This window comes from Punica granatum, chromosome 1, assembly GCF_007655135.1.
Source record: "Punica granatum isolate Tunisia-2019 chromosome 1, ASM765513v2, whole genome shotgun sequence".
NCBI lineage: Eukaryota > Viridiplantae > Streptophyta > Magnoliopsida > Myrtales > Lythraceae > Punica > Punica granatum.
Genome location: NC_045127.1, coordinates 1,683,363 through 1,705,184, shown reverse-complemented (window position 1 = coordinate 1,705,184; position 21,822 = coordinate 1,683,363). Strand labels below are relative to the sequence as shown.

General features: G+C 43.7%; 5 protein-coding genes across 8 annotated transcripts; 1 reads left to right on the top strand and 4 right to left on the bottom strand.

Annotated features, from left to right (window-relative positions):
* Window positions 1–2,155: 2,155 nt before the first annotated feature.
* LOC116193137 (receptor like protein 22-like) lies at window positions 2,156–4,279 on the bottom strand. The gene is made up of 2 exons (XM_031521908.1): window positions 4,088–4,279; window positions 2,156–4,003 (listed from the first exon to the last, which is right to left on the bottom strand). Exons 1-2 carry the CDS (start codon window positions 4,277–4,279, stop codon window positions 2,156–2,158), a joined length of 2,040 nt encoding a protein of 679 aa, XP_031377768.1.
* A 1,020-nt stretch (window positions 4,280–5,299) lies between these two features.
* Window positions 5,300–8,915, top strand: LOC116188382 (transcription factor bHLH140). Of its 2 annotated transcripts, XM_031517701.1 has the most exons (6): window positions 5,300–5,470; window positions 5,596–5,714; window positions 6,014–6,957; window positions 7,152–7,770; window positions 7,867–8,040; window positions 8,284–8,915. In XM_031517701.1, the coding sequence occupies exons 1-6, from the start codon at window positions 5,416–5,418 to the stop codon at window positions 8,620–8,622; spliced, it is 2,250 nt and encodes a 749-aa protein (XP_031373561.1). In that variant the 5' UTR covers window positions 5,300–5,415; the 3' UTR covers window positions 8,623–8,915. The 2 variants fall into 2 exon arrangements, with proteins under 2 accessions (XP_031373561.1, XP_031373571.1); XM_031517711.1 differs by lacking the exons at window positions 5,300–5,470; window positions 5,596–5,714 and adding an exon at window positions 5,733–5,927.
* Window positions 8,916–8,922: 7 nt separating this feature from the next.
* LOC116188393 lies at window positions 8,923–12,008 on the bottom strand. 3 transcript variants are annotated; one of them, XM_031517730.1, is made up of 4 exons: window positions 11,868–12,008; window positions 11,582–11,647; window positions 9,550–11,261; window positions 8,923–9,409 (listed from the first exon to the last, which is right to left on the bottom strand). In XM_031517730.1, exons 3-4 carry the CDS (start codon window positions 11,213–11,215, stop codon window positions 9,063–9,065), a joined length of 2,013 nt encoding a protein of 670 aa, XP_031373590.1. In that variant the 5' UTR covers window positions 11,216–11,261; window positions 11,582–11,647; window positions 11,868–12,008; the 3' UTR covers window positions 8,923–9,062. The 3 variants fall into 3 exon arrangements, with proteins under 3 accessions (XP_031373590.1, XP_031373600.1, XP_031373582.1); XM_031517740.1 differs by having other exon boundaries at window positions 11,582–11,681; window positions 11,868–11,970; XM_031517722.1 differs by lacking the exon at window positions 11,582–11,647 and having other exon boundaries at window positions 11,868–12,006.
* Window positions 12,009–12,849: 841 nt separating this feature from the next.
* On the bottom strand, window positions 12,850–15,852 carry LOC116187923 (pyruvate decarboxylase 2). Its single transcript, XM_031516954.1, has 6 exons — window positions 15,181–15,852; window positions 14,638–14,801; window positions 13,899–14,549; window positions 13,671–13,788; window positions 13,334–13,522; window positions 12,850–13,242 (listed from the first exon to the last, which is right to left on the bottom strand). The coding sequence occupies exons 1-6, from the start codon at window positions 15,703–15,705 to the stop codon at window positions 13,072–13,074; spliced, it is 1,818 nt and encodes a 605-aa protein (XP_031372814.1). The 5' UTR covers window positions 15,706–15,852; the 3' UTR covers window positions 12,850–13,071.
* Window positions 15,853–16,798: 946 nt separating this feature from the next.
* LOC116192161 (dnaJ protein ERDJ3A) lies at window positions 16,799–20,116 on the bottom strand. The gene is made up of 7 exons (XM_031520621.1): window positions 19,873–20,116; window positions 19,539–19,594; window positions 19,156–19,229; window positions 18,480–19,060; window positions 18,034–18,378; window positions 17,511–17,864; window positions 16,799–17,407 (listed from the first exon to the last, which is right to left on the bottom strand). The coding sequence occupies exons 1-7, from the start codon at window positions 19,975–19,977 to the stop codon at window positions 17,132–17,134; spliced, it is 1,791 nt and encodes a 596-aa protein (XP_031376481.1). The 5' UTR covers window positions 19,978–20,116; the 3' UTR covers window positions 16,799–17,131.
* Window positions 20,117–21,822: the final 1,706 nt, after the last annotated feature.

Here is a 21,822-nt window from a genome sequence, read left to right as displayed (position 1 = left end):
TTAATATTATTATTCATTTACTGTATTACGTAGCAAAAAAACCGAAGATGTTGAGCAGTAAACACTTTATAAAAGAAAAAAATGTATATTTTTTATTCTTGAATATTATAATAAAAAAATTCATTAGTAAATTAACGAGATAACGCTTGCACGCACGGGTCCATTTACTACTACATATTATACACGCGTCACAAATGTAACTTCAACAACTAAATAAAAAAAAAATTAAACATTCTTTTACTACAATTGAAAAATGTTCTTTTGAATTCCTAAATTTGTCATATCAATAAGGAAAACAAAAACAAGACGAAGCATTTAAAAATAAACAATACAATGATCTTCTTTTCAAAGTCGATGTTTAATGAAGTATGAAAACAAGAAGCCAATTTGATGTTTATAAAAAGCAAAAATAAATTATCATGATTATGACTTCTATTGTCTCATATATTGATTTATTAGAAATTCTTTATCAACGTTAATTTATTAATCAGTATTTTTATTTCCTAATCGTAAACTAATTTTACCCAAAAAAATATTAAAAAGGAAAAAGACTTCTAAGTTAGATGAACTGACACCTTCAAAGCCTATATTCATATTGCGAAGCTTCAGATCAATATGGTCACATTATTCATGAATCGTAAGTAACGACACGTACATAACACTTTGTGTCTCCACCATGAATTAAAAAAAATCAAACATTTGGAGCAGATTGAAGATATGGTTTTTGATTTTGTATATTAAAACCATTTTTTTTTGCGTAATTATTCTTTTTTTTTTAAAAAAATTTAATATTTTATACAATGCAAAAGTACTAATTCAAAAGAACTAGACAACTGGGAATGCTGTAGTCAAATTGCAGACTCGTTCAAACTGGGGTTCAATTACTATAAGACAAAAACATACATTAATTCAAACTTGTAAGGTAAGTTGTTGACTACACAAATGGACAGCACTTATAGCAGTGAGGTCGAGTGTCCAAATAATTCCACGGACAATAACATCCGAAAGCTCCGCGTGGTTATGTGAACGTTGATGATTCCGCAACACAGCATCAATGCCTTGACGTGACTTTAGAATTGGGTTGAAAAACGGACACCAATAAAGACGTTGATCAATTTCCCCCTCTCATGGTCTACCCATCCTCTATTGTCGTCAGACGACGTACAGAAAGCGGAGTGTGGAAAATGAGGAATTTCCATAGGTTGAGAGAGGGTAATATTTCGCCGAGTTTGGTAGAAGGGCTTAATCCGAAATTTGCATGTCCATGAGCAGTACGATCTTTTGGTGGGGGTTCAACTAATTTTTGAAAATCATGCAGAGTCATAATTTGATCAAAATGTTCATCTATCTTGTTTGTTTGATCTTTTCTTTATTTCTTTCCCTTCTTTTTTTTTTTTTTTTTTTTTTTAGTAATGGGAAGTTCTAACAGAAAAAAGTCGTTTGGGACCCAAATGACAGTAATATGTGTGGGAAGGAGGCCCGAATTCACCGGGCCAACGATACTTTAATTACACTCAGATCAGATCGATCGAAAGATCGCATGAAAGATCTTCCTTTCAGATTAATCTCAAAACAGAGATTCCAGGAATCAGCACAACATTCGCGAGTTTGTTGCCCGAGCAGAACGCAACAAGATAATCGATCATACTGTATATCTACTACACATGAAGAGTAAAATGATTGCATATGGCGGTGCTAATATCCATTGCGTCCAATACAGTTGGTTGCTGTCGGCTCTGATGGAAATGCCGCATATGACCGTTCAATTTAGCTTAAGCCAATAAGCCATTTCATGCTTCTGTACCCAACAAAGAGTTGTCGCAAAGGAAGTTTGTTGTTCTGTTCTTATTTAACACAGCTCATGGTTTACATTAATTGATGATTATCCCATCCTCATGTAAGCCTTTTTTTTTTTTTTAATAAATATTTTGAGTCCTATGATGGGGAAGAGGAGAAATGTGCACGCTGTATACTTCGCTTAATTTTCCTGGAACCAGATCCATATGCTATTAAGATAGATCATTCTAATGGATGTGCAGAAGAAAATAAACGGAATGGCAAATACGTAAAAGACCGATCCTGCAGTTCAAACATGACGCAGCAATATGTTTGCTTTTTATTATAGATCAACCCAGCCAACTGGTCTGTCTGTGTATCAGAATCCCAACTTTGGGAGAACCACTGCAAGTATTTTAGCAACGAGAGCATCGATCCATTCCTCACCTTTGTTCCAGTGTATGAGAGCTGTTACGCTTACTCCAACTCCAAACCCGTATCCCACGATCATGAAGTGCCAGTAAGATACAAAACTTGAGAACCCACCGCCGGGTTCTGCTTCCTCTGGTTCTTTGGCAACTGAGCAATTTGTGTTGAGGGGAGATCCACATAGGCCGGTATTGCCCACATAGGAACTTGATCCAAATGTAGCAAACTGACTTCCCGATCGAATTAATCCCGTCAGCCGATTGTATGACAAGTTTAAGAGCGCAAGGAAGTTCAGGTTAGTGATTGCCGGGGGAATGTTACCGGTGAGATTGTTCCTTGAGAGGTCTAAGGACTCGAGGACTTGCAGGTTACCCAGAGATGGTGGTATTGGCCCAAAGAGTTCATTTCCTGACATGTTGAGTAGACGGAGAGATTTAAAAGTGCCCAAAGCATTTGGGATCTGGCCAGAAGTCCTGTTTTCGGATATATCGATGGAGGTGAAAACTTTGAGGATCTTCACAAGCTCCACAGTCAGGCTTTTCACTGTAACGGTCACGGTGTCCTGATAATACAGACCACTAATACCAAGAAATGTTAACTGGAGATGATCATGACCATCATTATCCTGCATAGCTTTCCAAGTTAAAAGATATCGTTCTGGTGGCAATGCGCTGAAGTTATTGGAGGCTAAGTCAACAATTTGAAGCAAATCCCACGTACTGTTGATGTCAGGGCAACCTATTTGGCCAGAAAGTTTGTTTCCTCGCATAACAAGGACACGCAGTTCTGTTGTATTCTTCAAATAACAGGGAAAGCCCCCTTCTATCTGATTATTTCCAACGTCCAAAACCTCTAACATCCTGCAATTTGACAGAGACAGGGGGATCTGCCCTTGAAAGCTATTCCTGCTGAGATCCAAGGTCTTCAAACCACAAGTTCTGGGAAAACCCTCAGGAATACTACCATTTAGCTTGTTATTCCGGAGATTCAACACCTTCAAGGAGGGTGCATCGACCATGCACGAGGGGATTTTTCCTGTAAAGGAATTATCAGATAGGTCGAGAACTTGAAGGTACCATGCCTGGCAAATTGATTCAGGAATATTCCCCTGGAAACTGTTCTTTGACAGAGAGAAGAAGATCGTGACGGACAAGTTCTTGCCGATGTCAGCTGGAATAATTGAGCTGAAATTATTGCCCGAGTAATCCACGTAGACAGCAAGAGGAGGCAAAGGTGGCATTTTCCCCCTTAGACTGTTTGAGTGAAGGTCAAGCAAACTCAGAGTAGAAGTGAGATTGGGCTCAGCAGTTTCCACATCCTCGAAGAAATTCGATGAGAGATTGAGATATAGAAGATTTTTTAGAGTCCATATCCACTTGGGGATCGAACCATGGATTTCATTGTCAGAGAGGTCTAGATACACCAACTGGGGTTGGTTCGACAAAAAACCGGGTAATGCCTTCAAATGACAGGATGCCAAACTTACTGTTGAAAATTGAGGAAAAGAGCTGTTTGCTGAAGCAGCTCCACCGGCATTTAAGGACAATTTGTTGTAGGAAAGATCAAGATAGGAGAGTCTGCTGACCTTCTGAACCACATCGATATCCAAGGATCCGTTGAAATTGTTGAAAGACAGTGAGAGGTACTTGAGCTCCGAGTATCGAAACAAAGCAAGAGGAATTGGCCCGTCCAACTTGTTGTTGCTCAAATCGAGGGTGTCCAATGCATAGGAAGAGAAATTCAAGGACTCATTAAGTTGAACATGTCCGGAGAATCGGTTGTTCAAGAGCTGGATCTTCTGAATCCGTTAACAGTTGATCCCATCAGAAATCGACTCATTGCTCAGGTCTAGCCCGGTGATGCGGCTGCCTTCACAGGTGACCCCAGGCCAAGAGCTTGAGCCCTGGGTCCATTCCGCGAGCTTTGTGGACAGCGAGGCATTGAAGTGGAGGCCGTTCTTCAAGCTCAGCAACAGGGACTGCTCCTGATAGTCGAGGCATTGTGGGGAAGCCAAAACAGCATGCACGGAAGTGCAGTATACGGCGAATATGAGAACCCACAAGCATGATGACATTCTCTTCAAGTGCGAATGGAATGCGAAGCTTTTCTTTTTCTCCCCCCCTTCTCTCCCATGGTAATTGCTTAAAGCACAAACGGGGGGGAAGGATTGTATGATCAAGAAGTAAAAGCGCGTGCCAGATTCCAAGACTTTTCTTCTCATCAACGTTCACGTAACCAGGCGGAGCTTTCGGAATATATTGTCTCAGGAATTATTTGGACACTCAACCTCACTGCTATAAGTGCTGTCCATTTGTGTGGTCAACTTGAGACTAACACGCCAATATGGCATGCGTTAATTCAGATCAAATGTTGAGAAAAATGTAAAAAGAAATAAGTGTTGCCGGCTCGACAGGATAAGTTGACAAGCATTAGATGAAGACTTGCACATCACAGTGTACGTGTTAATCTATCTAATATTTTCTCAGATAATGAGGGGTTCGAGCACAAAAAGAAAACGAAAGAAAGTAATGGAATTGGCTTTTTTATCCGAATCAATAATCTAATTTGTTACTTGTATTTTAAATCATCTAATAAAACAAAATTCATGTGGGGAGAAATTTCTATTCTTTTTCTTTTTTATCTAGTAAAGATTAAATAAATATATAATATCAAAAATTAAATAAATATGTAAAATTTAAAAAGTTGTGGGCTTTTTTACAACGCTAAAAAAAATGCAAATTTGAAAATTTTAGTACGTATAGAAATATTTAAGCATGTATCATTTGAAAGATTATGTCTGGTGGCGCACCTGGAGACAGTCTCCCTTCCATAATCGTTGACAAGAGTTAGAGATTTGGAGTGAATTGGGATGGTTTATTAATCTACTCCAGGGGATTATGTCGAGAACATCAAAACTACAGGATGCATTTTGAGACTGCCTTCCAACTACGAGGTATCCCCCCCACCCTTTGCTTTAGTGTTGATGAAACTTAGGCCCAATGGGCTATTGATTGGGCCGCTTCGGTCCTTTACTGGGCCTCGTCATTAGTTATTACTGTTCATTAAATAGTTTGCCGAAGCGAAGAAAGAAAGAGGCATGGCCGAAAATGCTTTCGGCTGCAATGAGAAACTGAGAGAGACGATTCCCATTTCTGAAGCTGAAGCGAAGCCATTGGAGTGCTTTGCTGCTCCTCACTCTCCGTCTCGGCAATGGACATGGATGTGGACAACCTCCCTCCTACAGCAGCAACAACAGAGGCATCAGGTACTTTGCTCCAGTTCTCGTTGGAACTTCCTCCATTTCCGCCTTTCCGGTTGTTGAAATTTCTTAGATGTGTCCGGAGCTCTCCAGTAGCAAAGACATTGAGAATGTTTCTATTGGTTCGGCAGGCGGCAAGCAGCGGAAGCGGCTCGTGGTGATACTGGTGGGCGCTCCTGGGAGCGGCAAGTCCACCTTCTGCGAGAACGTCATGCGGGCTTCTCATCGTCCCTGGGTTCGCGTGTGCCAGGTCCCCCCACCATAACTCATCTTCCCTCTTTCTCGCGTGCTTACAGGCGAGCTGCTTGATGAATTGCTCCAATTGGTGGCTGAGTGTTTTGCTCTAATAGATTGCTGGATAGTCGATAGGTTGAGCTGTCTGGTGTTATAAAAGAGAGACGTCGAGCTGAATGGTTCTCTGTGAGGTGCCTCTAAAATGAATACCTAGTCCTTCGTCCTGCATGTACGTTTGCGTCTGGAAGATGCATTTCTGGGTCTGTTCTCTATGATTCTGTTCCCTGCTATATCCGGTTTTCTTCTTCTTTGTAGGACATAATTGGAAATGGAAAATCTGGAACTAAGGCTCAGTGCCTTAAGAGTGCCACCAGTGCCCTGGATGATGGTAAAAGTGTTATCATCGACCGGTGCAATCTCGACAGAGAACAGCGCGCCGAGTTCGTGAAGCTCGGAAATCCCCAGGTTGATGTGCATGCTGTGGTGCTTGATCTCCCCGCGCAGCTTTGTATTTCTCGTTCCGTGAAACGGACTGGACATGAGGGGAATTTGCAAGGTGGAAAGGCTGCAGCTGTAGTGAATAGAATGTTGCAGAAGAAAGAGCTGCCTAAGCTCAGCGAAGGATTTTCTCGGATAATGTTCTGTCATAATGATGCGGAGATTCAAGATGCTGTAAAGACGTATAGTAGTCTTGAACCCTTTGATGATCTTCCGCGTGGCTGTTTTGGACAGAGGAGCCATGAAGCCAAGGTCCAAGTGGGTATAATGAAGTTTCTGAAGAAAGCAGATGCCCCTTCTTCAGGCAGGACGCCTAAAGTGGATAGGGTTCAGCGTCATCTATCTCCTCAGAGCTCAGACAAGAAAGATCAGAGCTCCGAAAGAAAAGACGGTGGGCTAGGCTTAATAAATTTTTCCGAGAAGGAGGAAATGGGAAGTAAAGAAACTGCAGCTTGTTCTTCTAGCAATGATATTCCTACTCTGGCATTTCCATCCATTTCAACAGCCGATTTCCAATTTAATCTAGACAAAGCATCTGATATTATTGTCGAGAAAGTTGAGGAGTGTCTAGGTAAGCTCGGAAATGCCAGACTTGTTCTGGTGGATCTGAGTCACGGATCAAAGATTTTGTCCTTAGTGAAGGCAAAAGCTGAAAAGAAAAACATTGACTCGAGCAAGTTCTTCACTTTCGTCGGGAATATAGTCCATCTGTTCACAAAAGGGGGTTTGCGCTGCAGTGTTATAGCCAATGCTGCTAACTGGTAAGTATTAGGGAAGATTTTGGTTTACATGGCCTGCCCAAATTGTGATGTCTCTGAAACTATAAGGAAGAAAATCTTTTGATTTGCTGTAAATCAATTGGAAAGTGAAACTGGGCTAATTCTTAGTTTTCAATTTATCCCACGTTCAATTGTATGTTTTTCGAGAGATCAAGTTTACCGATGATCTCACGCAGGAGACTGAAACCTGGAGGTGGAGGGGTGAATGCTGCTATTTTCAATGCTGCAGGTGCTGATTTCGAGGCTGCAACCAAGGACCGAGCTAAATCACTCCAACCCGGGCATGCGGTGGTTGTTCCTCTTCCTTCAACCTCTCCCTTACATATCAGGGAAGGTGTAACTCATGTGATACATGTCCTTGGACCGAATATGAACCCTCAAAGGCCAAACTGTCTCGGCAATGACTATAATGAGGGCTGCAAACTCCTCTGTAAAGCCTATTCATCACTTTTCGATGGTTTTATGTCTATACTCAATAAACAAGAAAACATCATTCCGGAACCTTCTAAGATGTTGCCAGGAAGTGATTGTGGTCCTGATGGTTCTAACCAGAATTTCGATCAGAAGAATAAGAGGGATGGTGAATTTTTGTCTGAAAATAGCAAAAAGAGCAGAAGCTCTCAAAATGATGCTAGAGTTGAAGAGGCAAACAAAGATAATGAGAGGACAGGAGCAAAGGGATGGGGTTCGTGGGCCCACGCTCTATACCAAATTGCCATGCATCCTGAGAGGCACAAAGATGATACTTTTGAGGTCAGTGAGGATGTTGTCGTGATAAAAGACGTATACCCCAAGGTAAATGCATGTCTTTTTTGCTTCTCTACTGTTTCTCCTTTTCCTTCTCCATGCCTATATATATATATATATATCTCATCTTCCATCTTTCTACAGGCACAGAGACACCTCCTCGTGTTGGCACGCACTGAAAACCTTGATCGCCTGTCAGATGTACGTCAAGAACACCTTGATCTACTTAGGAGAATGCATGCCGTGGGTCTGAAGTGGGCAGAGAAGTTGTTACAAGAGGATGATGCATCTTTAGTTTTTCGTCTTGGGTATCACTCGGTACGAACTTGTAGGCTTCTCTCAATTGAGCTAACCTATTAACTTTTGACAGCAAAATGCAGCTCCTAGTGTCCACCAACGTGTATAGAATAACGACCCTACCTTATCTGCTAAGCGATTCATTATATATGCATGTTGAAAAGGTTGTTCTAGGTGGAATGAGTTATTGTGGTAAATTGTCATGGGGTTCAAGAGTTGCGATTAATATGTGATCTTCTAGAATCATTTTTAAACTTCATGCAGGTGCCATCCATGCGACAGCTGCACCTTCATGTTATTAGCCAAGACTTCAACTCCCCACATTTGAAGAACAAGAAGCATTGGAACTCATTCAACACCGCATTTTTTCGGGATTCTGTGGATGTCATCGAGGAGGTGAGCAGCAAAGGGAAGGCAACAATAAAGGGCGATGAGGGCTTGTTGTCGATGGAACTGCGTTGCCATCGTTGTAGGAGCGCACATCCTAACATTCCTCGACTGAAATCGCATATCACCAACTGCAAAGCCGCCTTTCCTGCTGCCTTGCTTCAAAATGGCCGCTTAGTACACCGACCAGGTGAGGTCGGGACTGTTAAGCCTTAGATAAGGCTTTTATAGTTTCTTGCCTGTCCTTGGAGCTTTTGTAGATAAAGAGGTAAATCTAGGTGGATATTGAATCAACCAAGAAGGCAGCTGATCGAACTGGTACTTTCTTTTGAGCACATAATCAATCGGTTTCCTTTGAGTGCAGAATCAATTGGATTCTGCGATGTAGCTGCAGGAACTTTTCTCTCAATTGTTTTGTAGGAACATGCATTATGTCGTCGAGTTTGATTTGCAACTCTTGGTGAAACCCTGAAACAATTGATATGATCTAGATCAACCACGTGGTTCAACAACGAATTACCAATCAAACTCGCACTTTTTCCAACTTGAATGTGCATATGATTCTGATTGCTGTACAGAAGAATGTTACTACATAGATTATACTTATATAGACAATGGGTAGTCTCACTATGGGGAGCTCTCTGGTTACTCAGGGACTAATTCTGCACCTCAGAATGCAAATTCTCTAACCAAGAATCATCTAATGTTGGGGCTGAAGGTTCCAACTCAGTTGGCCATTCTGAACTAACGTCTATTTCATCGAAGATGACAGGTTTACATCTTCCATCCCTCTGGCAAATTCCCTTCAGCCACATATTGCAGTGCACGAAGACCAATTCGCTGAACCTATCCAACTCGGACTTAGTGCGAGTCTTAAAGTGTAAGCTCTCGAACGTGCTCCAGTTCCATCTGCACCAATGAGAGCTACATGGCTGACTCAGTATACGGGTCGCCATTCTCTGTAAGGTCGGGATCTCATAACCATATGCAGCCCACCAATCACCTGGAAATTTGCGGGATCGCTTGTATTAGATAGGTCCCCAGGTCGTTATTCAGCAATTGATAGAAGCGGAAGGAATTTATCTCAAACTGAAGGAAAATGAGATAATTTCATGATCTCTGCAAACATAAAACTGTACTAACCTGGAGCATTTAGCGTCCTTCCCATAACAGCAAGTTCCGTCCCGAGAGCACCCTGTGAATTAATATACACAGGATGCTCTCTTGTGATGTTCCTCTTCTCATCGTCTGAGCTCACCACCTTCAGCATCACTTCTTGGAACCCGTTCCTCACCCTTGGATCATTCTTCCAGTTCGAACAGTAAAAGACAGAAGGATTAAGGGATGCAGCTGCAGCATATAAAGGCGATCGGAGCTGCATACTCCATCTGCGGTCGATTATTTCCCAAATGGGCAAGTACCTCTCTTCGATGGCCTTATAGTACAATTTAATCATAATCTTTGCCCTCTCTATCCCCTCGTACAAGTACCCAATAGCGGGCATATCCCCATCGACGATCCTCAGGATCTTAACCAGCGGTTCCCAGACGTTCACAACTTCATGGGCGGATCTCCAGAATCTCTCCGAGTAGAGCAAGGACTTGAAAGCCTGGGCATCAGGATGCCTACTATATATAGATGATAACCACTCATTGTGAGAAAAGATGTGCTTCAAGTTCTCCTCATGGACCACAATCGCCCTCAGGCAGAGGAAATCAGACACAGACCTTGTAATTCCCGGTCTCATCAACTCCTTTCCACCATAGAACTTCTTGGTCATATTCAAAGTCGAAGCGTTGCTGTGGATATATCGTATGAATGTCTTTGCATCTTCCAACACTGTAACAACCCAATCTTGCTTGCTCATGTCTTCCAGCATCTTAGTGATACAATACGATGCACAAGGAGAGCAAAACAGAGATATGTACTTCGCCATTAAAAGGCTTCCTGCGTAAATAAAACTGGCGCTACTATCGGTTATCACTTGGACAACATTTTCAATGCCGACCTCAAGAACGACTGACTCGAGCAATTCGAACAAGTAGTTAGCATCATCCTCGTGACCTGACACATTGACCGACTTGAGAAATATTGATCCTTTGGGATATGTGACTGTAAACGCTAAAACTGACTTAGTTCTGACGCTGGGTCCACTTTCGCACAAGATCGTACACCCGAATTCTCTCCATTCTTCCTTGTACTTCCTGTAACAATCATGTATGTCATCTCTCACCTTCTCTAAAAGAGCAGTTCTCAGCTTCTCTTGGCTCGGGGCTTTATAACCTGTCCCGCATTCTGCAATCGAATCAACCATTTCCTGATAATACACAGATTTAGCAGCCCTAAAAGGTATTGCATTGTGGAAGAAGAACATGGCCACTTTCTTATCGGCATGATCCTGTTTCAGCTTTTGAGAATCATCAGTCGCAGGAGGGTTATCTGGTGATACCTGTGGAATAAACACAGGCGAACCAGAGCTTCCTCGTTGTCCACTGGAATTAGGGTTGGCGTGAGAATTCTCACTGCCAGAAGAGCTATTTTGTTGACCATTGGCAGCACGATCCAATTTTGGTTTCTTTGGAGTTTTTGGTTTCTTGGGAGCGCTCAGTATACTTCGAATGTGGTTCCTCACATTGCTCGGGACTTTTGTACAGGGGACTATATCTTTGTTTTTTATCTGAGCTAAGTGAAATTTCATCCTGTAAACTCCTCCGCTGAACTCTCTTTCACAATAATTACACCTAACCTTCTGTTTCGTGGCATCGACAAGATCGCAGTGCTCCCAGCAGGCATCTCTGCCTCGGACCATTATCTCCACAGAACTTGAAGTTCAGTTGGATTCCACCACTCTATGTCTGTAGGAACATGAAAAAGGGTACTTAAATATTTTGCATTAGTTGGAAAATAATTGCAGGCAGCTTAAACACAAGCAAAGTAGAAAAGGAATTATATTTACAATACTAACAACAATTCAATTAACGTGATATATAACATGGAACATTGCTTTCATACAACACAAAGTTATCATACTGAAACAGAACCCCGAACACGTGGATAAAACATACATGGCAGACCGCATTCAAAATGGGAAACTGCATTCTACCAATCAAACTGACAGGATGATATATAAGAAAGATTGCTTTCCTTACGGCCATCCAAACAAGGTAGTGCCCACCTCTGTAGGACAGGCTTTCTGTGATTACAGAGACATTAGCAGCTTCCAAGAAACACAGCCCGTGTTCTGTTACCGTCGGATAAAGGGATTCGATCAAATTCTTGCGAAACAAAAACCCATTTTGACAGAAATTGAGCTCATCAAACATTTCTACAACAATGATGCTGCTGAAGTAAATTCACAACAGTCAAAAGCAAGAAAGTGGTCTCAAAATGCAGAGCTGAAGATTGCGGCAAAGCTTATCTAAAGTGCTGCCGGAACAAATGGAAAGTACGATGATTCTCACCTGCAACCGAAGAAGGAAGCGAGAAGTTAAGGATGATCAGAGATCAGTGCCCGACGACGAGGAGCCGGAGAGGCAGCCGAGGAAATGGAAACGCGACGTCGAGATCTCGGTAAGTCCTCGGGGGGAACGCCTGGAAAAAATCGCCTCCACGTGATATGCACGTGATGCCGACATGGGCTTTTCATGCTTTGCATGTATCATATAGCTTGAACTTGGGCTTCGCTGTGCTATCCTGGGCCCAACATTAGTTGGGCCTAGGCTGGCCCGTTCTTATCCCAACTGGAAGATTTGCCAGACTCCACTGTTCATGGATAGAAGCCTATGGTCGAGACTCGAGAGCAGTAGTTATTGAGTACTCTCAGCACAACGTTACTAAAGCCCAACTCTACTTCGATGTATCAATTCTTGCGTAATCTGAACATCCTATGACCATATCAGTTAATTCACATATCGGAATCGCGGGTTGTTAGCCGTTTTTGCTTATACTGAGATTTGGTTTGTTTCTTTTAGCCATTGGTGTCTGCCGTTCTTTGCTATCCTTTGAGCATCCTTTCAGCCAAGCACAGTTAGTGCAACACTTGACATGATCATTCAGGCCAATATTAAGTCATGGTCGCAATTACGCAGTCTGCCAATGATTTATGCGATTTTCCACCGATTTTTCAACGCAGATCATTCCGACAATTGAGGAGGGAAACAAATGTCTCTAGTCTTCTCCACGGAGAAGACGAGGACGATGTAAGCAAATGGCCGACAAGGGAAAGGGTCCACAGTCCTTTTATGGACCTACTAGTCCTTCTATGATGCGTTTGATTTTACAATTAAAGTAAGTTTAATTTTAATTTTGATTTTAAAAAAGGACAAATAAAATGAGATTATAAATTTGAATTGGGAAACGTGTATTTTTATTGTCTATTGTATTGAATTAAAATCAAAATCATAATTCTAAAATCAAACTTACAAATCAAACGGGCCTTAATCCTGAACAAAAGAAAATATACACGTGCATATATATATAATCGCTCAACAAAAGAAAATGTACATATTCGCTCACTTAAGCAAAATGATCAGTTTACTAAGTAAATATACAGAGGGATTAACATTTGTTCAGGAAATGAGGTATGAGGAACAATGTCTCATCCATATTGTCGGACCTAGAGACAGTAGCTTATTACAACCCACGTAATCCAAATTTTCATGACATTTACTGAGGATTAGGAGGACGGCTGTTCGCAGCGGACACCCGGGAACCCCATTCGAGTAGCTCTTTGCTTGTATCATCCTTGTGGACTATCACCTCAATGAAGCACAGGCAGTCCTCCTTCGGCCCTGTGGCTGCTTCAATTGCTTCTACTAGGTCCTCCTCGCAAAAGACCTGATAGAGATGAAATAGCCTATCAGACATTTGGGAAATCTCGGAACATGGCAAAAGGAAATCCACATCGAGCTAGTTCTAGGAAAATTACCTTCTTGGTCCAGCACTTGCCCTCGCCATTGTGGATCGCATCAACAAGGCCTGTGTAGTTCCAGTTCTTGATCACATTGTAGGGCCCATCGTGAATCTCTACCTCGATTGTGTACCCTCCATTGTTTATCAGGAAGATGATGCTCTTCTGCCCGCATCTCAGCATCGTTGAGACATCCTGTGCCGTGACCTGCAAGAAATCATCGAGTCAGAACCCTTTAGCTCTAATTTACAAACAAAACCACTTGCAGCATTCCCAGATCAACCTAGCCTTACAAGACGAGTAAAGAGTCCCATTATATACGAAGGAGAGATTGCATATGGGAAATGAAATATACCTGGAAGCTCCCATCTCCAATGCAAGCGATAACTCGCTTCCCCAGGTTTGCCTGGGCATACCCAAGAGTTGCACCAACGGACCAACCAATGGATCCATACTGCATTTGGAACTCATACCTGTTTGATTTATTCAAATAATCATTGGCATCATGAAATGATCGCAATAGTTGTAATCGAAATCATTAAGGGGTAAGCAATCGAGGATTCAAAACAAAGTAATTGCGCACCCGCATCCTTTGGGCAACTTCAACTTCTGGCAATTGAACCAAGAGTCCCCTGTCTCAGCAATAACAGCAGTCTCGCTTGAAACCATCTTCTGTATGTGCTGGAACAGAACATTCACCCGGAGCGGCTCCTTAGGCGCACTCTTCAGAGGCTGCCCCTCAGGGACATAGATCCTGTGGTAATTCTCATAGGCAGTTGTGTTCCGCTTAAGCCGCTTAGATAATCCTTCAAGGAAATCCTTCATTAGAACACATCCAAAGGCAGGTCCATTCCCGATGACGACCCTATCCGGTTGCAAAATGATGGCCTTCTCCCTCTTAAGTAGGAGGGAGTACCCGACCGAGCTGTAGTCATTGAAGATAGGGCCGGCAAACAGGTAGGCATCGGCCGATTCCACAATCTCGGCACAGAAGGCGGTGCTTACAGCTCCCCAGTAGGTCCCAATAAAGTGGGGATGGTGCTCAGGAACAAGGCCTTTGCCCGAGGGCATCACTGCAAGGGCATAACCACAGGCATCGGCAAGCCCGACAAAAGCCTCACAGGCCTTTGCCACCCGAAGTTTTGGCCCGCCCACCATTACAGGCTTTACCGCTTTGTTCAGGAACTCTGCAGCTGCCTCGACTGCAGCCTCCAAGCCCATCTTGTTGCTCAACCTGCAGCACGGAAATTGGAAATCAATCGAACCATTCAATCGAACGATAACGGCTCGATCAACGAAAAAATGACAATCAGAAAAGCTACCTGGGCGATAGTGAGAAGGGGACTGGATCACGACTAAAAGTCGGGTGTGGGATCGCAGGGAGATTGCAGCTTACGCTTATGTAGACGGGCTTGCTTTCTTTCAGCGCGGTCGATATTGCTGTGTCTATCAGCTCATGTGCATCATCCAAGTTATTCACCACTGCCTGCAAATACATTTAACAGAACCATTACCAAAACCAGATCATTCCTGGGACAAATGAACAAAAACGAGATTACAGAACCAACGCCATTGGTTCGATAGCCGGCCTAAAATGCCAAAATCACACTTGAATTAACAATCTGTGAAAAGTAATATAAATTCCTTCATTGGGAAACCTAGGAGGCCCCACTATGGTTAAGATAATAGAAACTCGGTCAAATGATTGATCTAATCTCAAGCTCAAAGTTTCAGATATCAGCTGAACATGCCGAAACCGGCAAATCGACAGAGATCGTGACGAACAATTTATAAAGTCAGTCAACACGATCCACTCCATAGAACATGCAATCTATTGAAAGCAAGTGATCTTCGGTGTAGATTACCTGGTAGCAGGTGATGGTCTGAAAGCACCGGAGCTCCTGGGAAAAATCCGGCAACCCGATCGTGTGGTGGAGGATCCGGCTCGTCCCGTAGTCGTTGGAGTTTGGGCCACCGACGATGCAGATCACTGGCAGGTTCTCACTGTAGGCCCCGGCGATGGCATTCAGGACGCTGAGGCCGCCGACGGTGAAGGTGACCACGCAGGCACCGACGCCCCGGGACCGGGCATAGCCGTCAGCCGCGTACCCAGCGTTGAGCTCGTTGCAGCAGCCGACGAGGTTAAGCCCGGGCTCGGCGATGAGGTGGTCGAGGAGGGTGAGGTTGAAATCCCCGGGGACGGAGAACACGTCCTTGACGCCGATCTCGACGAGCCGCCGAGCAAGGTGGCGGCCCAGGGTGGAGTCGCAGGAGGCGACATGTGCGGGGGTAGGCGAGCTCTGTACAGCAGAGGCGGCGCTATTGGGGATGCTGCCGACGTCATTGCAGGGGGGCTTGCAGGAGTCGAGGGACCCGATGTGGGTGTCCATCGGAGAGGCGTGGTGGACTCTGGTGAGGGCTGTGAGTTGAGAGTGGGAAGTGGAGAGAGAGGGAAATGGAGAAGTGAGGAAGAAGAGAGGAGGCCGGAGGATTTATATGCCCGGTGGTGGTGGTTTTTGTGGGGTGTTGGGGGGGGGGGGGGGGGGGGGGTTGTTGTGGTGGAGGAGGGAACGGTGGGCGGTTTTCTTGGGAGGAAGAAGACAAGCTGGATTTCTACCAGGCTCTGGGAAGGAGACCAGTGTCTCATAGGAAACTACTTATATAATGGAATTATTCATTTTCCAAGATTAATCTCAACTAATAGATAGATCGATTCATATTTCGGTCCCTTGTCAATCAAAATTATTCTTTTCTAAGATTGTGGTATTACTATACTATAGACAGGCAAGGCCTCTCACTGACAATCGGACATCTCGCGTTAACAAATGTGGCCAGATATCTAAATATGAAAGAAGAAGTGTTTAATTTGGAAGCGATTTCAACATTCTTAATAGTAGATAGTAATTGGTGGCCCGGGGTGCTAGCAATGACGGCGAGCGGACCGCGACGAGGGCGCGTGTGCTTGTCATGTGATTTAAACAATCTATCAATCGTTTAATGATTGTGTGTGCGGTGATGGTATAGTGAATGTGTCGTTACTGGTGGGCTCCGCGTGGGCCGCTTTGTGTAAAAAATCCGACGTTCATGGAGAAACCGTGAGCCGGCCATGGGTTAATTGAAACCCAAAAACCCAGGCCATAAAAGAGAAAACCAGAAATGGTTTTTGCTTTGCTGCGTTCTTTTGGTAGATATCCGGCGGTTTTGTAAACCACGGGAGTGGGCTGCAACTTGCATGCATGGAGTGCAAGGCGGGCTTGAAAGGGACAAAACCTTTGTCTCTTGTCTGATGAGGGTCAATGGTCCTGAATAGGTGACTTCCACAGTAAAATGAGTTCGAGATTCGTTGCGGGGACACCGTAGGTCCAGATCCCCCCGAACATTCTGAACGCTCTCTTATATTTCGTTCTAGGCTAGACTAGAATAGAGTAAAATTATGTTCCACTACCAAACAAAGACAGGAGCTGAAAGTAGGGACACGTCTAATTCCTGTTATAAACCTCCCAATAATCTGGAAAAATCTAGAAATCAGACGAGAGATACCAACATACACACTGCTCACGACTCACCTTGCACATTGAACAAAATACGCGAGATGAATTAGGGAGAAAATAATGCTAGACTGGAGAGATTTCTACACATTCTGCAAACAAAGACCTCGAGCAGTATTCCCGAGCCTTGCGAAAATGGAACCAATCCATTCCTACATCCGCATATCTGTCCTCTGAATTACTATCGTACACTTTCTGGTATAAGTTGATGGTAACGATTCACCGGTATATACACGTACATGTTCATCTAAACTACTCATCTGCTTCTCTACGTAAGCTTTGGCTTCCGCCTCGTCTTGCTGAACTGCACATCCCCGTTAACAACAGAGCCGATAAACCTCTCCACTTCTTCCTCGGTGATTTTATTCGCGGGTACTGCAAACTTCCCCTTCCGAGGCTTGTAGGCTACTAACATTTTGTCCGAGGATTTAAATCCCGAATTGTCAAATGCTTTCAGAAATTCTGGATACTTACTAGCATCAAGAAGAGTGTAGGAGATGGAGTTTCCCGAGGACTGTTGCCTTGAAAGCGGCTTCTGAGAGACCTGAAAAAAAAAAAAATTCACAAGGAGAGTGATCGGGAAAATGTTTTAGAGTAAGGAATCCACCGGGAAGAACTCATCCAGAAGAGAAAATGGGGATCCTTACCGTGGAGAGAATCGACTCCAGCTTCCGTCGTTCCTTCATAGATCTGAAAGCGCCAATTATGCATACGGGTACATTTTCCCCGCACAAGGCATCCAAATTGGACCCTGTCAGAATAGGTATCTGTTTACTCGCAGAATCTGATTCTGACCTTTTAGCGTGACTTGACGCTACTTTCTTATTCTTCCTCTCAAACGCATCCAGTAGTGAACCAAGGTCACTGACTGCAGATTTCATATCTTTCACCGATATTCCGGCTCCTAGGACATGCTTGTCCCCATTCTTCAGCCAACCAACGATAGCAGGAAGAGAATTTATGCCCAATTTTTTTACAACAGGTTCCGAACTATCACGAACCTGCATAACATGACACTGCACTTATTAGTTATTGAAAACAAAAGTGCTCTCAGCAGTACATTAGTAATTCCTCACAGTTCCACTAACCATAGTGAAAGGAAAGTGGCCATCTGAACATAGCATATATTCTTAACTATTTTCTGTAAAACATGTAGACATCTCGACTTGCCTGTGCATCATAGAAATTGAATCGCTTGTGGTACAAGCCGCTAAGAGCTCGCCAGATTGCAGGAGTATCTTTCTTGGTGGAAAGTAGCAGCACAGAGGGCAAGCCATTTCCGCTGTCAGGGTGAAACTCAACTCCCTTCAGATCAACCCGTTTCGAATACTGGGGCAAATGTTCTTGACAGAAGACTTTCAGATCTTTCGTCACTAGATCACCGTGGTACTCAACCAAAGATCCGCTATTGCCAACCACATTACAGGTGTACACGAATAGCCTGGGAAATCTGCGGGGGTGAGTTCCAAGATCCTTGCACAGAGAAGGTTCATTATCACAATTCACGACTCCCACCTGTCAAGAGGGAAAAAAAAAAATTTGAGCATACAAACCATTATTCTTGTGGTTAAGAGCAAGATCATCATTGCTAAACAGACAAATCATTAAAATTATACCTTCAGAACTCCCTGCAATGAATTGCCAACCTCCTCGATCTGTGACTCGTAGTACTCATTATCCTTCAATCCAGGTGTTTTAAATAGCAAAAGCCAGGTCATTCCTCGTTCTGCTATTTCATTCTTGAAGACCTGGGAATTTACAGTCCGGATGCTGCTTTGAGTTGGGCTCCTAGAACCGAACTGGGAGCCAGCTGAGCTCTTGAAACCACCAGATTGACCTGAGCTTTTGAAGCCACCAGATTGACCCGAGCTTTTGAAACCACCAGATTGACCACCTTGAAAAAACCCATTGAACATATCACCAATATCGAAAGAAGCAAAAGGGTCTGAACCACCAAATGAGTACGAAAATGTCTTAAATCCTCCTCCTGGGCCACCCATAGTCTGCCACCCGCCCGGTCCAAAAGTAGAACCGGGCCCACCTGACGTAAAGTATGTGTATCCACCACCACCACCACCTCCTCCTCCTCCTCCTCCTCCTGCTCCAGTCTGGCCCGGATCAAACCCAGGATCACCCTTCTCGTCTCCATACAAGTCATAATTTTTCCTCTTCTCCTCGTCGGATAAGATTTCATATGCTGAACAAACAAACAAACAAATGGTAATAAGTGAGTAGCTGCAGACAGAAACATATTATATGTACTAGATAAAAGGATATGGAACGCAGAAGTACCATTATTGATTTCGGCGAATTTCTCCTGTGCGCCTTTGTTTTTGTTCTTGTCCGGGTGATATTGAAGAGAGAGCCTGCAAGAGGGAAATACGGGAGCACAAATGAGAAATTGATGCTCTCCATTCAGACGCAGATGCAAGTGATCATCCCATCTAATAACATTGAAAGTAAAAATTTGGAGAAATCCTACAAAAAAAAATAAAAATAAAAATTGCAAACCGCCTAAAACCACAGATCACAGAGAACTATGCAATGTCCCATAATCTCAGAACTTAAAGCCTTCTGATAATCTCAGCAAGTTCGACAACCATAAACGAATAGCCTGCCAACTAACATCCTCGCGCCGCCCATTGCGAAGATAAAAGAAATGGATGAATCCTTACTTGTGGAAGGCCTTCTGAATGTCCCGCTGACTCGCGTTCTTGTCGATCCCAAGAACCTGAAGCATTTACCATAAAGCACGTGCTTAAGCATCGCTGGAACAATGTTGCAGTGCCAATCAAACAGTCTGCTTAAATATGCCCTTCTAATACAAAGCTGCCCTCAGTCATCCCCCCCTCTGGCATCAAATCCGAGTAATTTCGATTCGAAAATTCACACGATTCACCACAAAATTCAAGAGTATAATTTCAAAGGAGATCGTCGACACCGATTTTAAAGAACAAATCAGTAAAAAAAAAAAAAAGGGATGAATGCCCCCAGACACAGGACCGTTACCTTGTAGGGGTCGATTCTCTTCGCTTCCACGGCAACGAGACAGATAGAACAGACGACGAGCAAGGAGATCATCAGACGGATCTTCACCCTCGCGGGATGCTTCATCTTGTCACCAAGATTCGTGGATAGTTTACACTACGGGGCGACGAAACCAAGATAAAAGGTAGAACTTTCGATTCGGGGTACGTTTCTATAGTTTAGCGGGAGTGGCGAAAGTCCAGATGCTTCTCGGCTCAGGGAACCATGCACACGTGGCACCCTGAGGGCGGGCCACGCGCTTCGACCAATAGGATTTCAGAACGCCGGGGTTTTGTCCTGAGAGGTAAAGGGGTTTGTAACTCACCGCTCCGGGTTCATGAGCTTGTACACGTGGGTCCCACCGTGTACAGCGTGTTCTGGGCTTTCATGAGCCGAGCTCGCATAACGTGACTAAAGTAAACGGGCTCTATGTCATTCCAAGGGTCCAAACCCGGGGGCCCAATGTCATTCCAAAAGTCCAAAACTTGATGAACTCCACCTGATACTCTTTAATCAAATATTATATATCTATCAATCAATCAATTATATAAAAACCGGGAATCGATATGAAACTGTAACACGATTTTCTTTTTCAAAACTATCGGCTCGTGAAAGATGATCTTTCCTACTATTCGAAGAATTAAAGCCTTTTTGGGCCTTCAAGGGCCCTCGGTAGGTTAGTTGGGCTAACGAACATGATAAGACTGGTTGGGCCAATATAGGCGCATGATAGTCTAGTTGCGTTGAATCGAGCCCATGACTAGTTGGGTCGGCGGGCTTAAAATGTGGTTGATTCAATTTAAACCCATGAGAGTTTAGATGGACCATGCAAAGAGAATATTACACTTGGGCTTTGAGTTAGGTATGGGCTCATCAGCCCCCTGATAGTCGTGTTAGTGGGCCTGATGGGCCTATAGGAACCAATTATTGAGGGTCTAATGGGCCCATAGAAACCGTTTCCAAGCCTAAATGCTACTTTCATGCCAGCACAACCTAAGTATGGGTTGAACTAAGTATGGCTATCCGGCTGATAGCCCTTTAACACCATTATAACTTCCTAATTCTATTGCCAAAGGGTTTTTGGGCCCTTTATAGGCTAGTTGGGCTGGTTAACATGAAGATTTGTTGGGTCGACACAACCTCGTGATAATCTAGTTTAAGTAGATGCAGGCCCATAACTAATTTGGCAGATGGACCCATGACTGGTTGGGCCAATGCAAGACCAAGATAGTCTAGTTGGGCTGGTACATGCCCACAATAGTTTAGTTGGACTATGCAAATTTTGTGCTTGGACTTGGAGTGGTTCATATGGGCGTATCAGGCCCATATTAGTTCAGAGTTAATGGGTTTGATGGGCCTATAGGTTGGTTCCAATGGATCCATGAAGCCCACGATAGTCTAGTGTTAATGGGTTTGATGGGCCTACAAGAGCCAACTCCAAGCCCAACATTCGTGCTGGCATGTTCTATCTTTGCAATATGAAGTTCACGGTGGTTTTGAGTGAAACTTTACTGAGTGTGGGCCACCAGGCCCATTAACACTATCTCATAACTTGCTAGCTCTATTGCCAAATGATATTTAGGCCCTTGATAGGCTAGTTGGACTAGTTAACATGATAGATTGGTTTGGCCAACACAAATCCATTATAGTCTAGTTGGGCCAATGCAAGCTCGTATTTTGGTCGTGTAGGGTCACAAATAGTTGGGCTGGTAGAAGCCCAAGATAGTCTAGTTGGGCTGATACAGGATCAAGATAGCCTAGTTGGACTATGCAAGCGCAAATGTTGCACTTGGGTTTGGAGTTGATTCCTAAGGGGCCATCAGGCCCATGATAGTCTAGTGTTAATGGGTTTGATATGCCCATAGGAATCAACTCCAAGCCCAAGTGCAACATTCATGCTAGTGCAATCTATTTCTTCATAATGAAATTCAT